Raw genomic sequence first — 13,558 nt, forward strand, 5'->3', positions numbered from 1 at the left:
TTATCTCTAATCGATGCTTCATAATATCATGCACGTTTTAGTTCTGCAGTTGCTCATACATCTTTTCATAGACATCTGAAGACGTGTGCTGCCCACATACAGATCAAGTAATGTTCGACGAAGCCCGGACTTCGGTATTGCATTTCAGCTTGGTGGCTTAAAAATAAATTGATGACTTTGGTCATTAAAAATCTGAAAATTGTAAAAAAAATTTTTTATATAAAACGATCCAAATTTACGTTCATCTTATTCTAAATCATTTGCTGATTCCAAAAACATATAAATATGTTATATTTGGATTAAAAACAAGCTCTGGAAATTAAATATATAAAAATTATTTTCAAAATTAAATTTTCTAAATCAATTCAAAAACACTTTCATTTTATTCCTTGTCGGTTCCTGATTGCAAAAACATATAGATATGATATGTTTGGATTAAAAACACGCTCAGAAAGTTAAAACGAAGAGAGGTACAGAAAAGCGTGCTATCCTTCTCAGCGCAACTACTAAACCGCTCTTCTTGTCAATTTCACTGCCTTTGCCGTGAGCGGTGGACTGACGATGCTACGAGTATACTGTCTTGCTGCGTTGCATTGCGTTCAGTTTCATTCTGGGAGTTCCACAGCTACTTGACTAAATGTTGTATTTTCGCCTTACGCGACTTGTTTGTTTCTGTTTTTATTTGTTTCTGTTGGGTTTCAAACAACATTCTGTGAGATCACCTTTAAGGTCATCGCCGTAACAAGAACACTGTTTTTCCTTTTATAGTCCATACAATATTTGCTGGCGTACACCCGTCAATTTTACGTTTATCAGTTCATGAAATATTTGCCGGCTTTTACCCATCTATGTTATCTTTCCCCGGTCAAGGCAATATATTGAAAAAATTGTTGAAACTTCAGAGAACCCTTTGCTTAAAGTTCCAAAGATTTTTTTGTTTAGGAGCTTTCTATTCTCTTCGATCATGAACAAGGAAATAGCTGAATGAGTATGACGCATTCTCTAAAGCTGTCCTGGGGTACAGAACGGATGTGATCACACACTTATCGCTCGCTTGAGTAATTCTTCAATCACGCAAGAAGCTTTTGTGGTGTTATGTTTTCTTGAAATAGTGACACGTTACCTGGCACACTTAAGCTAGGTTTCATGCCCCCCCTCCCTACCCATTGCGAATACAGACCACTTGAACGAAGCTGAGTGTGTGGAGTTACGCCATGGAGTCATACTCGCCGGAGGAAAAAGGATGAGTTCTTGGCTTTGTGGCGCCAATAACAAGTCTTTGGTGACGAATTGAGTCGTCTGTCACTGTGTCAGTAAAACTTAAAAAGGGAGGAAGGTCTCTTATTCATATTTGCTTCTTTGGCTACCATGAATGTCTCGTTGTATGCCTTTTTTCTTCCAAGTAAATACAACTATTGCAACAACAATAAAGCGCTAACAGGCAAGTGATATTTAATTTAAAAATGGAATACGCTTTAATTAAAAAACAAAAAGCACAACGAACAAGATGTTTTAATTTATTTCGCTCCAAGTCAAAATTTAAGCAAAACATCAAAAGAGTTTTTAATGCGCATTAAGTCCGCTGTCGCATGGAGGAATGTAGGATTACCAAAACCGGCAAAAGCAAAACTTGGTAGCACTTGTTTCAAAAGAACACCCCCCCCCCCCCCCCTTGTAGAACTTGGAATGCTAGATGCGTTGGCGGCAACCCAACCAGCCTCTCCCAACTTGCCGTATACCATTTACCATTCTGCCTTACCCAATTTGCCGCATCCTAGCCTGCTGCTTTGTATGTGTTAGTGCGTGTGTATTTGTGTGTGTGGGGCAGGGAGAGAGAGAGAGAGAGAGAGAGAGAGAGAGAGAGAGAGAGAGAGAGAGAGAGAGAGAGAGAGAGAGAGAGAGAGAATTTTGGAACTTTGAACTTTGAACTTTATTACAGGAAAGATAGCATTATGTCGATCACTAAGTGGGGCACTGCCCTTTGCTCCCTGTTATCCGAAAGCCAACAACAATAGGATGAGCATCAGAAGTGAAGATAAATAGGGAAATGTTTTCTCTGCGCGCGCGCCAGCAAGCAGGATGTCTCAGAACTGAAGCGGTAATTTTATGATCTAATTATAGGCGATGGGTTTATGGGTCACGTGATGTGGGGGCGGAGCAAAACATTGGTTGATACTTACTGTGTTGACATTAGTTCATTGGCCCCGCCCCAACATGATGTGACTTACTAATCCATGGGCTATCATTGGTTCATGTTTTTGGCGCTAAACTATCTGACAGTAAAGTACTATTTTGATGTGACACGTTATTACTTGGTGCAAATACGCGCGGTGTTTAAAACCACTTGGCGGACAGAACTGTGCATTCCCACAATTCGACACTTACTACACCCATAACCACACCGTTGATCAATTGCTGAGAAATGGCGCAAATGACAGTTGGGGAAACATTCAGAAGTTGGAACGACCTTACCGAACGGCTGGCAGACTTTTCCAGAAAGAACGATTTGGTGTACGTGGTCAAATACAGTCGTGCTGTTCAACTTGCGAACAAGAATTCAAAACAGCCCTTTCCAGACGAACTGAAGTATGCATACGCAAAACTTGTGTGCAAGTACTCAGGAAAAGGACGACTCACAGGCCGAGGTGCGAATAGGAGCAATGGGTAAGCGGATTTATACTTATTTGCTATACTTCTTATGCTTCCTTGTCACAGATAGTAACTCGTATGAATGTTTAATTTTAATATTATTATTTATTTTTTATTTTTATTTAGTCAAGTTTTGACTAAATATTTTAACGTAGAGGGGGGAATCGAGACGAGGGTCGTGGTGTATGTTTGTGTGTGTGTGTCTGTCTGTCTGTCTGTCTGTGTGTGTAGAGCGATTTAGACTAAACTACTGGACCGATCTTTATGAAATACCCATACTTTTTTTTCATTTTTTCAATAAATGTCTTTGATGACGTCATATCCGGCTTTTCGTGAAAGTTGAGGCGGCACTGTCACGCTCTCATTTTTCAACCAAATTGGTTGAAATTTTGATCAAGTAATCTTCGACGAAGGCCTGGGTTTGGTATTGCATTTCAGCTTGGTGGCTTAAAAACTAATGAGTGAGTTTGGTCATTAAAAATCTGAACATTGTAAAAAAAGTTTTTTTTATATAAAACGATCCAAATTTACGTACATCTTATTCTTTATCATATTCTGATTCAAAAAATATATAAATATGTTATATTTGGATTAAAAACAAGCTCTGAAAAATTAAAAATATAAAAATTATTATCAAAATTAAATTGTCCAAATCAATTTTAAAAACACCTTCATCTTATTCCTTGTCGGTTCCTGATTCCAAAAACATATAGATGTGATATGTTTGGATTAAAAACACGCTCAGAAAGTTAAAACGAAGAGAGGTACAGAAAAGCGTGCTATCCTTCTCAGCGCAAGTGCTACTCCGCTCATCTTGTCAATTTCACTGCCTTTGCCGTGCGCGGTGGACTGACGATGCTACGAGTATACGGTCTTGCTGGGTTGCATTACGTTCAGTTTCATTCTGTGAGTTCGACAGCTACTTGACTAAATGTTGTATTTTCGCCTTACGCGACTTGTTACATTTAGTCAAGTTATTCCGATTGTGAAGAAAATGTAACAGCAGAATACATCGCGCGTCGTGAATCGCTGCGCCCCTCGTAGCGCCGCGCGTTGTAAATCGCAACGCTGCACAACGCGCCGCGCGCTGTGAATCCACATCGCTCTTTGTGTGTGTGTGTGTGTGTGTCTGTCTGTCTGTATGTCTGTCTCTCTGTCTCTCTCTGTCTCTGTCTGTCTCTCTCTCTCTCTCATCAGTTCATCAGTCTGCAAAGATTAAACATTTTCTAAATTTTGATGCACGCAGAACATTTTTTCAAGCGCATGTGCAGTCTGGAATAGACTATGCATCAACCCTTTGGGATTCTGCAAGTGATGCAGCTTTAAGACCCCTAAAATCTTTGCACAGACGCGGAGTAAAAGTTGTTCTGCTGAAAAACAGCACCCTCTCTAATCATGACTACAAAAAAGCTGAAATTCTTCCACTTTCATCCAGACTAGCGTTTAACAAGGCAAGGTTTATGCATAAAATAGTTCGTGGACATGTACCGGACTATTTAACTGAAAGAATATTATTAACTGAGACTTCATCAAGCCACACGAAGAAACTAAATGTTCCCCTCCCTAGAATTGACTTGTATAAAACTAGTCTAGCATACTCAGGTCCATTTCTGTGGAATGTTTTACCAGTTTCTCTCAGACAGCCACTTTCTGTTGCCAGTTTTAGAAGACATACTTTTTTTGTATATGCTTTCATCGTCGTGTGGCACTTAATGCCGCGATCAGGTACTGCTGTTTGATAAGTACATGAAGATCTACTAATATAATCATTTTTTTCTTCTTTTTTTTCTTTTTTTCCTCTTTGTCTGATTTAATAACCATGTTTTTATGTTTTTGTTTTGCTTCTTCTTCTGCTTCATTATTATGCACTGCTTAGTTAATTCCCTCTTGGGCGAGGGCTGGATGAAAAAAGATTTCTCTCTCTCTCTCTCTCTCTCTCTCTCTCTCTCTCTCTCTCTCTCTCTCTCTCTCTCTCTCTCTCTCTCTCTTCTCTCTCTCTCTCACGTTTTGCGTTGCTTGAAACAGTTTTCATTATACCTTTGACAATAAGTATGTCATGTTCGTTTGTATGTATATTTTTGTTTGTTTGTTTAGTCTGTAATCGTTTGCTTGTTTGTCGTTTGTTTTTATTACTTCTTTAATTGATATTCCAACATTTTAAAACGTATTATCATTCGGGCGAGGGCTGGATGTAAAAAAGCACCTGTTTGCTTATGCCATTACCCTCGTTAATAAAGAATTTGTCATTGTCATTGTCTCTCTCTCTCTCTCTGTCTGTCTCTCTCTCTAAAATAACGAAACCCTAGAAGAGTTCGGACCAACAAAATAAATTTGGCTTATATTTTGCCTGTGTGCATTAATAGGTAACATGCGCCTTGAGTCGCCTTGTGTGGTGAGATACGTGCGCGATATAAATCCTCGTAAATAAATAAATAAATGAACAAATAAATAAATAGTGTAAACACAAATAAATCAATTGGTCAGAATGTTGAATTGTTGCTTCGTTCCTTGTTAATTTTGCCCCGTTTCGTAAATATATTGTTTTGTACTTTCAGGTCAAAGAAAACAGAATGCCCAGCCTTCATTTTTGTATCTGCTGACCGCAAGAAAGGTTTGCTTTGGATCAAAAACATGATGAACAGTCACAACCATGAGTCCTCGAACAACAACGATGCAGAGGTACGCAACGTACTTCATGTGCATCCGACTAATACCTAAGTCATCATTTTGTTTTCATTGAATATGTTTTATGTGTTGTGTGATATATTAAATTTAGGACACTCGTCACATTCTAAGATCTTGAGCAGAGACCCTTTAATTTGTGTGACTGATAAAATGTTTCTTTATAGTGTTTACCGTATACTTGTAGCAAGAATGATCTCTCTCTCTCTCTCTCTCTCTCTCTCTCTCTCTCTTTCTCTCTTTCTCTGGGTCTCTCTCCCTCTCTCTCTCTCTCTCCCCCTCTCTCTCTCTCTCTCCCTCGCGCTCTTTATCTCTCCCTCGCCCCCCCTTCTCTCTCTCTCACTCTCCCCCCTCTCTCTCTCTGATGTGTGTGACTGATAAAATGTTTCTTTATAGTGTTTACCGTATAGCAAGAATGATCTCTCTCTCTCTCTGTCTCTCTCTCTCTCTTTCTCTTCCTCTCTCTCTCTTTCCTTTTCTCGCCCCCCTCTCTCTTTCTCCCCTCACTCTCTCCCTCCCTCTGTCACTCTATATCTCTCTCCCTCCCTTTCCTTTATGTGAATGCTGCAATACGTTGTGTTAAATATTGGTTGAAGTTGTTAAGAATGGACGTAAATAGATTGCCACATAAAGCATATAAAATGTTGCGTGAACTGGATGAAAGAGGTAAAAGAAACTGGGTGTCTAGCGTACGTTGTAAATTATGTCAGAATGGTTTTGGGTTTGTATGGATGAATCAAGGAGTGCAAGATGAGAACCGTTTTTTTTAAAGATTTCAGAGAAAGATTGATTGATTGTAGATGGCACGAATGGAATGTTCATGTTCAGAACAGTTATAGATTTGCGTTATATAGGACATTTTGCACCGTGCACGAAGTAAAACCTTTTTTATTATTGAACATGGATAGGCATTTGACAATTAATATGGCAAGATTCCGAGGTGGAATAACAGAACTATTTGTGCACGTTAATCGATATAAGAGATACGATGCAGATAATGTTGTTATGCCCGTTGTGCAGGGAACGTAAGGAAGATGAGTTTCATTTTGTGCTTTGTTGCCCCGCACTTCGTGATTTGCGATGCTAGTTTATTTTTGCTAAGTTTTGTAGAAACCCAAGTTTACACAAGTTTTCTATGCTTATGGCATCTGTGAATGAAGGTATTGTTCGAAAGTTGTCAGTTTATGTGTACAAAGCATTTCGACTACGTAGTGTTGTTATGTCTTAGTTCATGTAAGCCTACGATATATTTTATTTGAAATGTAATGTCTTAGTTCGTGTATGATTTATTTCATTTGTGTGCAAATGTCATTATGTCATAGTATATATGTTCACCCCCCTCACAAGGGGCTATGGCCTAAATGAGTAAACAATCCAATCCAATCCAATCCAATCTCTCTCTCTCTCTCTCTCTCTCTCTCTCTCTCTCTCTCACTCTCTCTCTCTCTTTATCTCTCCCTCCTTCGCCCCCCCTTCTCTCTCTCTCTCTCTCTCTCTCTCTCTCTCCCTCGCGCTCTTTATCTCTCCCTCCCTCGCCCCCCCTTCTCTCTCACTCTCTCTCTCTCTATCCCTCTCTTTCTCTCAAGGGCACATTGTAAGATTAAGCCTATGGCCTAAAATGTCTACCCTTTATGTGAATAAAATGTTCTAAGTCTAAGTCTCTCTCTCTCTCTCTCTCGTGTGTGACTGATAAAATGTTTCTTTATAGTGTTTACCGTATAGCAAGAATGAGCTCTCTCTCCTCTCTCTCTCTCTCTCTCTCCTTTCCTCGCCCCCCCCCCCCCCCTCTCTCTCTCTCCCCTCACTCTCTCCCTCTGTATCTCTCTCCCTCTCTCCCCCTGTCTCTCTCCCTCTGTTTCTATCCCTCTCTCTCTCTCTCTTCTCTCTCTGTCTCTGTGTCTCTCTCTCTCTCTCTCCCTCTCTCTCTCTCTCTCTCTCTCTCTCTCTCTCTGGGTCTCTGTCGGTCTCTCTCTTTATTTCTCTCTCTGACTGAAATATTAACCACACCTCATTTCAGCGTTTTGTGTAATTTTATAACCAAGAGGTGGATGGTATGATTCCATGTAAAAGCCTGGCGCGGCCACATCTCAAACGTTGAGCCGAACTGATTACATTGGAATGAGTGTGCCTTTACAGTGAAGGCGATGTGGGTATGTGACTGTATATATAATTTGTCTGTTTATTTCAGGTCCAGTTAAAAATCAGCGGAGTTTTAACAGAAATTCAGCTGTCCTGCTACAACGTCCACGACGAAGAACTTGAGAGACGTCACTCCGCTTTGGCAAAGCTGCTGGAAGGCTGGCAAAACACAACTTCCCTTGGTATGAACCACGCAGGTACTGTTTGTTTCTGGTACAGTTTTGTGCTATTGTATACGAAATGTATGAGAAACACAATGCAATTAATGTTACTCAGTGGATTTAAAACTTAAATGAACACATTTTCTAAGGTTCCGAACTCAAATGCAACCAAGTGTCCGGATTCCATGCAAGCTTTTGAAGTTCATGTGCAGGATCCTTGTAGGGTCTCTCTGCACCTTGAAGTGAGAAGTACAGTGACTTTAAACCATGGCGTGGGAGTTTAATTGGCTAACTCCAAGACTGTTCAAAAGTTCAGTCAGCGAGTAACCTTGCTGAGGCTTTGGCAATGTGCTGTACTTTCAATATAAAGGAATGGCCCATACGTTGTTTTGAGTTTTTCGGAGTTGTGCAGTTACACAAAGAATTGTCTAAACCAAGAGTGCGAGTAATTCAAATAGATGTCATGACGATGAAAGGCACTTGGGCAATATATTGTGTGGTTTTTGTCATAACACACGAGGCGTTTAAGTAACAATGCCAATCATTTTCTGTTGTGCAGGTCCAGTGTCACTTTCACCTAAAAATATCGCAGACACTGATGAGCCTGATTTGGGGTAGGTGAACACAAGATGCCAGTTTACAAACTTCTGTTATCAAATTAAACGATAGTTCCTTTCAAAAAATGTCGTAGTGCAATATTAAATCTGTTTGTAAGCTCACTGCTAATGAGGTAGTGGATCCAGAATGTTGCTTTCCAAAAAGCAGTTCATATTGAATACATTAAGACGAGTCATAATTTTAAGAATTCATGTAACGTTTCGGTCTCGTCATTTTCGTTTGTACTGTAGGGTTTTGTAGCCTAGCTGTGTCGTTTATCTTTTGTAGGAAAAAAGTGGAAAAAACAGACTTTATGTTTTTCTATATGACAAACGGGGTGAAAGTGTTTAAGTCGGACCGCATTCACGGAATTTCTGAATTGACGGGAATTCGGCAAGACTTTTGCCCATTTCGCGTAATCCGAAAAAAAGGCAGCCAGGATTGAGGGTTTTGCCAGGATGTGCAAGGATACGTCTAAAACAAGCCTATTTTGCCAATCCGTAATCTTCTGTATTTTGTGTGTGTGGTGCTTTAGCTCCTTGTTATGGTTTGCGGAGCGACTCGGACACAGATTGATAACGGACTCTCATGCTCGAGAAACTGTCTCACTACGCGAAGTAACAATGTGCCGAGTGAGCTCAGGTAGCAGAGCACTTGACTCAAAACCCGAATCAATAAAATCAATCATTTTAAAGAACATTTGTTTTTAGGAACAGCCCAATGGGCGCTTGTAACCCCGCGCGTCGATTGCCGGTAATAGCTCTTAATGAACTCGGCCTGGCACGCAATATACCTCTTGCAGTAGAATTGGAATGTTACGATTAACCAGGAAATTCATTTATCTAAATTGTTCACCTGTTGTATCAAAATTAAATCATATAATTGTCATGTGCATGGCAGGTTGACGTTGCCAGACGAAAAACTGGCAGCACGTGTCAAACAACTGAAATCGGAACTGTTTGCCATATTTGACGGGACCAAAGAAAGTGACCGTCATAAGCTGTACTGCCGAGGTGGAGTATCCCGACGTGAGTTTCACTTCATTGCTGCCTTATTCAATAATGGTCTCCCCACCCAACACGGTCTTTAATTAAAAAAAGCTAATCGTGTTTATTACTTTTGTAGTTACAATGACATGGTACTATTTACTGTAATCCAGTACTTACACAAAATTATTCACACACTAACATCTTGCTTAGTTGGTGACAAAACGTAATGATTATCAATCAATAGGAGAAATTATGTATAACGCCATCTCAATCGAAGGATGCACGTGTCAACTTTACTAAGGGTAAAAAACAGGTGGGGTTCAGACCCTTTTTGATAGGTGCCACTAAAGGAAAGATCTTTATTCTTTAACCTCGTACTATACGGGTTTTTTCGGTGTATTTTGGGAGTACCCTCAGTATAGCGGTGGTCACGTAGCCCATGTAAAGAAATCGTTGATCCAAGATGTTTGCCAGATAGTGAAGTGAAATGCCTTTGATGGCACCAGAAGTTTAAATGAAAGACCACGGGTATTTGTTTTTATGTTGGTCCAGAAATTCAGTATAAATGTGTCATTAAAGTAATTCGCTGCACCTGGCACTGAACACACTATTGGCAAAGATCTACATAGGAGCCTCGGGGTGCGGCAGTCTGTTCCGCTCATAAGAGAGTGAGGTATTTTTTTATAAACAATTTCTGAAACTGTTTATTACAGGATCGTTGGATGGATATGGAGGACTTGGCTACCTTCAAGAAGGCCAGGAAGACCTTGTGATGGATATTCTCTTATCTCTATTCTCCAAGCACGGAACATTGTCTTTGAACGTACGTAAGAGTGGTTTACTGATTTAGTTTTGATGGCCTTCATACAGTAGCATAACATGTACACACATTGTGTCACGAAAGTAGCAGCCCGTTTTACAAGAAATGGTTAGGAAAATGTTGATGTATTCGTATGTATTTCATCGCATTATTGGAAATAATGTTTTTGGCATTGAAACTCCTGATGGAACTTGTGACTATTTGCAAGCTTTGGCGTCAATACTTTCGGCGTTTATTGTTGATTAATTTGTTTTTTTAGGGGTACAGTTTTACTGCCTTGTTTTTCTAAAACCGCAGCTTCAGGCTTAAAGACAAAAAACGTAACAATACTTTCTTATGCGATGTTACATTCACGCTTCTGAGATTTATTATTTGTACTATAAGTGTGTGTCTGTCTGTCTAATTAAAAGACCACTGGATCGACGTACTAGTATATGTAACATTTTGTTTTGTTAAACATAAACGTTTTATTAACATACAATTCTTGTTTTTGATCCCGTACGATGTACAGTTCAGAGAGTTCGTTGTCGTAACAGAGGCATCGGAATCTCCTATTATTAACACAAAGAAGATGAACAATTAACGATTTTTTTCTTTTAATGTGGAGTGCTCACCCATTTGCAAACGGAGTGTTTCGCTTTCATTGAAATCCGCTTGTAATGCCTAATTATTTTCTCTCGGGGTTATCAAATACTGTTGAAAATGGGTAACACTGTGGTACTTTTGTTGTGTCTGTTTTAGATGGCTGACTACTTGATGAGGGTACTGCTGCCGGAGGTTGTTGACAAAATATTTGTCAGCCAGTCATGAAAGAAACATTAGATATTGTAAACATTTGTTACAATGTGTTTTGGTGATTTTGGTTAGATGTGTGTTTTAGATTATGTTTTTCCTGATCAAACTTGCTGCTATTGAACTTTTTGTTCAATAAAAACGCCAATGAAGTATATACAAAGTATACATTAAATGCAATCGTTTTCGAATCATCAGTGATCGGTCATCATCGAACCAAAAGCAATTTCAATGTTCAAACAAATAAACAAATATAAAACATCAGGGTAGCATAGTGAACGCGGTGTTAACCTGCATATTTCGAGCTTTTGGAATGATATGAGAACAGGTCAATGCCTTTTTTAGTCTTATGTTTTAAAGTTTTGTTGTTGATCTACATGTATTAACCATTCAAGAACTTTGATTGAACAACAGTTTAAGATATTGCCATCAACACAATATTCAATGAACAGCTATTTATGCGTTTAGTTATCAGTTTGATGGTATATGTATGTGTTGTTTATAATGATGTAACAGAGAATTAAAGCTTTGTCATGAATGATCCGGAATGCACCACCTCTATTATTGTCACTATGGCCATGTTACTGCTCACTACATCTATCGTCACGCTCATAAGAAAAAATACCTATCTCAGTGTTAGACATGTCTGTGGTGAAACTACAGGGGGAGCTACTGGAAGGGTATATATCATGTGTAAGAGAGTACACAGTCTTAGACCATCGGAACCATTGCCACGGTAACGTAAGCAAAACTGCCGAACACTTTTTCTTTATGATGCAGAACAAATTGTTTTGAAAATGTACGGAATGCAGAATCTCTTTATGGGTTGATTTGCAGTTTTGCCGACTGAAAATGTTGCGGTCACCTTTTTATTTCACGTTATGCTGTGGTAACAGCCGAAGATGGGCAGTTCGCAAATTAAAATGAGATAAGCAGATTGTTCAGAAACCAAAGACGTTCCAGAACATAAAAAATGACAGAGGCAATTACCGTATGAGCGTGACGCTATGTTCGTCTGCGTGTGACTGTCTCTCTCTCTCTCGCTCCCTCCCTCCTTACCTCTCTCTCTTCCTCCCTCCTTTGCTCCCTCTCTCTCTCTCCCTCCGTACCTCTCTCTCCCTCCCTCCCTCCTTTGCTCCCTCTCTCTCTCCCTCCCTCCTTACCTCTCTCTCCCTCCCTCCTTTGCTCCCTCTCTCTCTCCCTTCCTACGTACCTCTCTCTCTCCCTCCCTCCTTTGCCCCCTCTCCCTCTCTCCTCTCCCCTCCTTTGCTCCCTTTATCTCTCTCTCACTCTCTTTCTCCGTCCCTCTCTCCCTCCCTCCCTCCTTTGCTCCCTCTCTCTCTCTCCCTCCTTCCTTACCTCTCTCTCTCCCTCCCTCCTTTGCTCCCTCTCTCTCTCCCTTCCTACGTACCTCTCTCTCTCCCTCCCTCCTTTGCTCCCTCTCTCTCTCCCCCCTTACCTCTCTCTCTCCATCCCTCCTTTGCTCCCTCTCTCTTTCTCCCTCCCTCCGTATATCTCTCTCTCCCTCCCTCCTTTGCTCCCTCTCTTTCTCTCACCCTCCTTACCTATCTATCTCCCTCCCTCCTTTGCTCCCTCTCTCTCTCTCCCTCCTTTGCTCCCTCTCTCTCTCCCTCCATACCTCTCTCTCTCCCTCCCTCCTTTGCTCCCTCTATCTCTCTCTCTCACTCTCTTTCTCCGTACCTCTCTCTCTCCCTCCCTTCATCCGTACCTCTCTCTCTCCCTCCCTCCTTTGCTCCCCCTCTCTCTCTCCTTTCCTCCATACCTCTCTCTCTCCCTCCCTCCTTTGCTCCCTCTATCTCTCTCTCACTCTCTTTCTCCGTACCTCTCTCTCCCTCCCTTCATCCGTACCTTTCTCTCTCCCTCCCTTCCTCCGTACCTCTCTCTCTCCCTCCCTCCTTTGCTCCCTCTCTCTCTCCCTCCTTACCTCTCTCTCCCCCTCCCTCCTTTGCTCCCTCTCTCTTTCTCCCTCCCTCCGTATCTCTCTTTCCCTCCCTCCTTTGCTCCCTCTCTCTTTCTCCCTCCCTCCGTATCTCTCTCTCCCTCCCTCCTTTGCTCCCTCTCTCTCTCTCACCCTCCTTACCTATCTCTCTCCCTCCCCCCTTTGCTCCCTCTCTCTCTCTCTCTCCCTCCCTCCGTACCTGTCTTTCTCACTCCCTCCTGTGCTCCCTCTCTCTCCCTCCCTCCTTTGCTCCCTCTCTCTCTCTCCCTCCCTTCCTCCGTACCTCTCTCTCCCTCCTTCCTTTGCTCCCTCTCTCTCTCCCTCCTTACCTCTCTCTCTGCCTCCCTCCTTTGCTCCCTCTCTCTTTCTCCCTTCCTCCATACCTCTCTCTCTCTCTCCCTCCCTCTTTTGCTCCATCTCTCTCTCTCCCTTCCTCCGTACCTCTCTCTCTCTCCCTCCCTCTTTTGCTCCCTCTCTCTCTCCCTTCCTCCGTACCTCTCTCTCTCCCTCCCTCTTTTGCTCCCTCTCTCTCTCTCTCACTCCCTCCTTACCTATCTCTCTCCCTCCCTCCTTTGCTCCCTCTCTCTCTCTCCCTCCCTCCGTACCTCTCTCTCTCTCCCTCCCTCATTTGCTCCCTCCCTCCTTTGCTCCCTCTCTCTCTCTTCCTCCCTCCGTACCTCTCTCTCTTCCTCCCTCCTTTGCTCTCTCTCTCTCTCTCTCTCTCTCTCTCTCTCCCTCCCTCCCTCCTTACCCCTCTATCTTCCTCCCT

At 41.6% G+C, this 13,558-nt stretch overlaps 1 protein-coding gene across 1 annotated transcript; it reads left to right on the forward strand.

The window, feature by feature from the left end:
* Positions 1-1,848: 1,848 nt before the first annotated feature.
* LOC138962368 (uncharacterized) lies at positions 1,849-10,918 on the forward strand. Its single transcript, XM_070334168.1, has 7 exons — positions 1,849-2,664; positions 5,205-5,328; positions 7,520-7,667; positions 8,191-8,245; positions 9,129-9,256; positions 9,931-10,040; positions 10,779-10,918. Exons 1-7 carry the CDS (start codon positions 2,423-2,425, stop codon positions 10,845-10,847), a joined length of 876 nt encoding a protein of 291 aa, XP_070190269.1. The 5' UTR covers positions 1,849-2,422; the 3' UTR covers positions 10,848-10,918.
* The last annotated feature ends 2,640 nt before the right edge of the window (positions 10,919-13,558 follow it).

This window comes from Littorina saxatilis, linkage group LG1 (assembly GCF_037325665.1).
Source record: "Littorina saxatilis isolate snail1 linkage group LG1, US_GU_Lsax_2.0, whole genome shotgun sequence".
In the NCBI taxonomy this organism is placed as follows: domain Eukaryota; kingdom Metazoa; phylum Mollusca; class Gastropoda; order Littorinimorpha; family Littorinidae; genus Littorina; species Littorina saxatilis.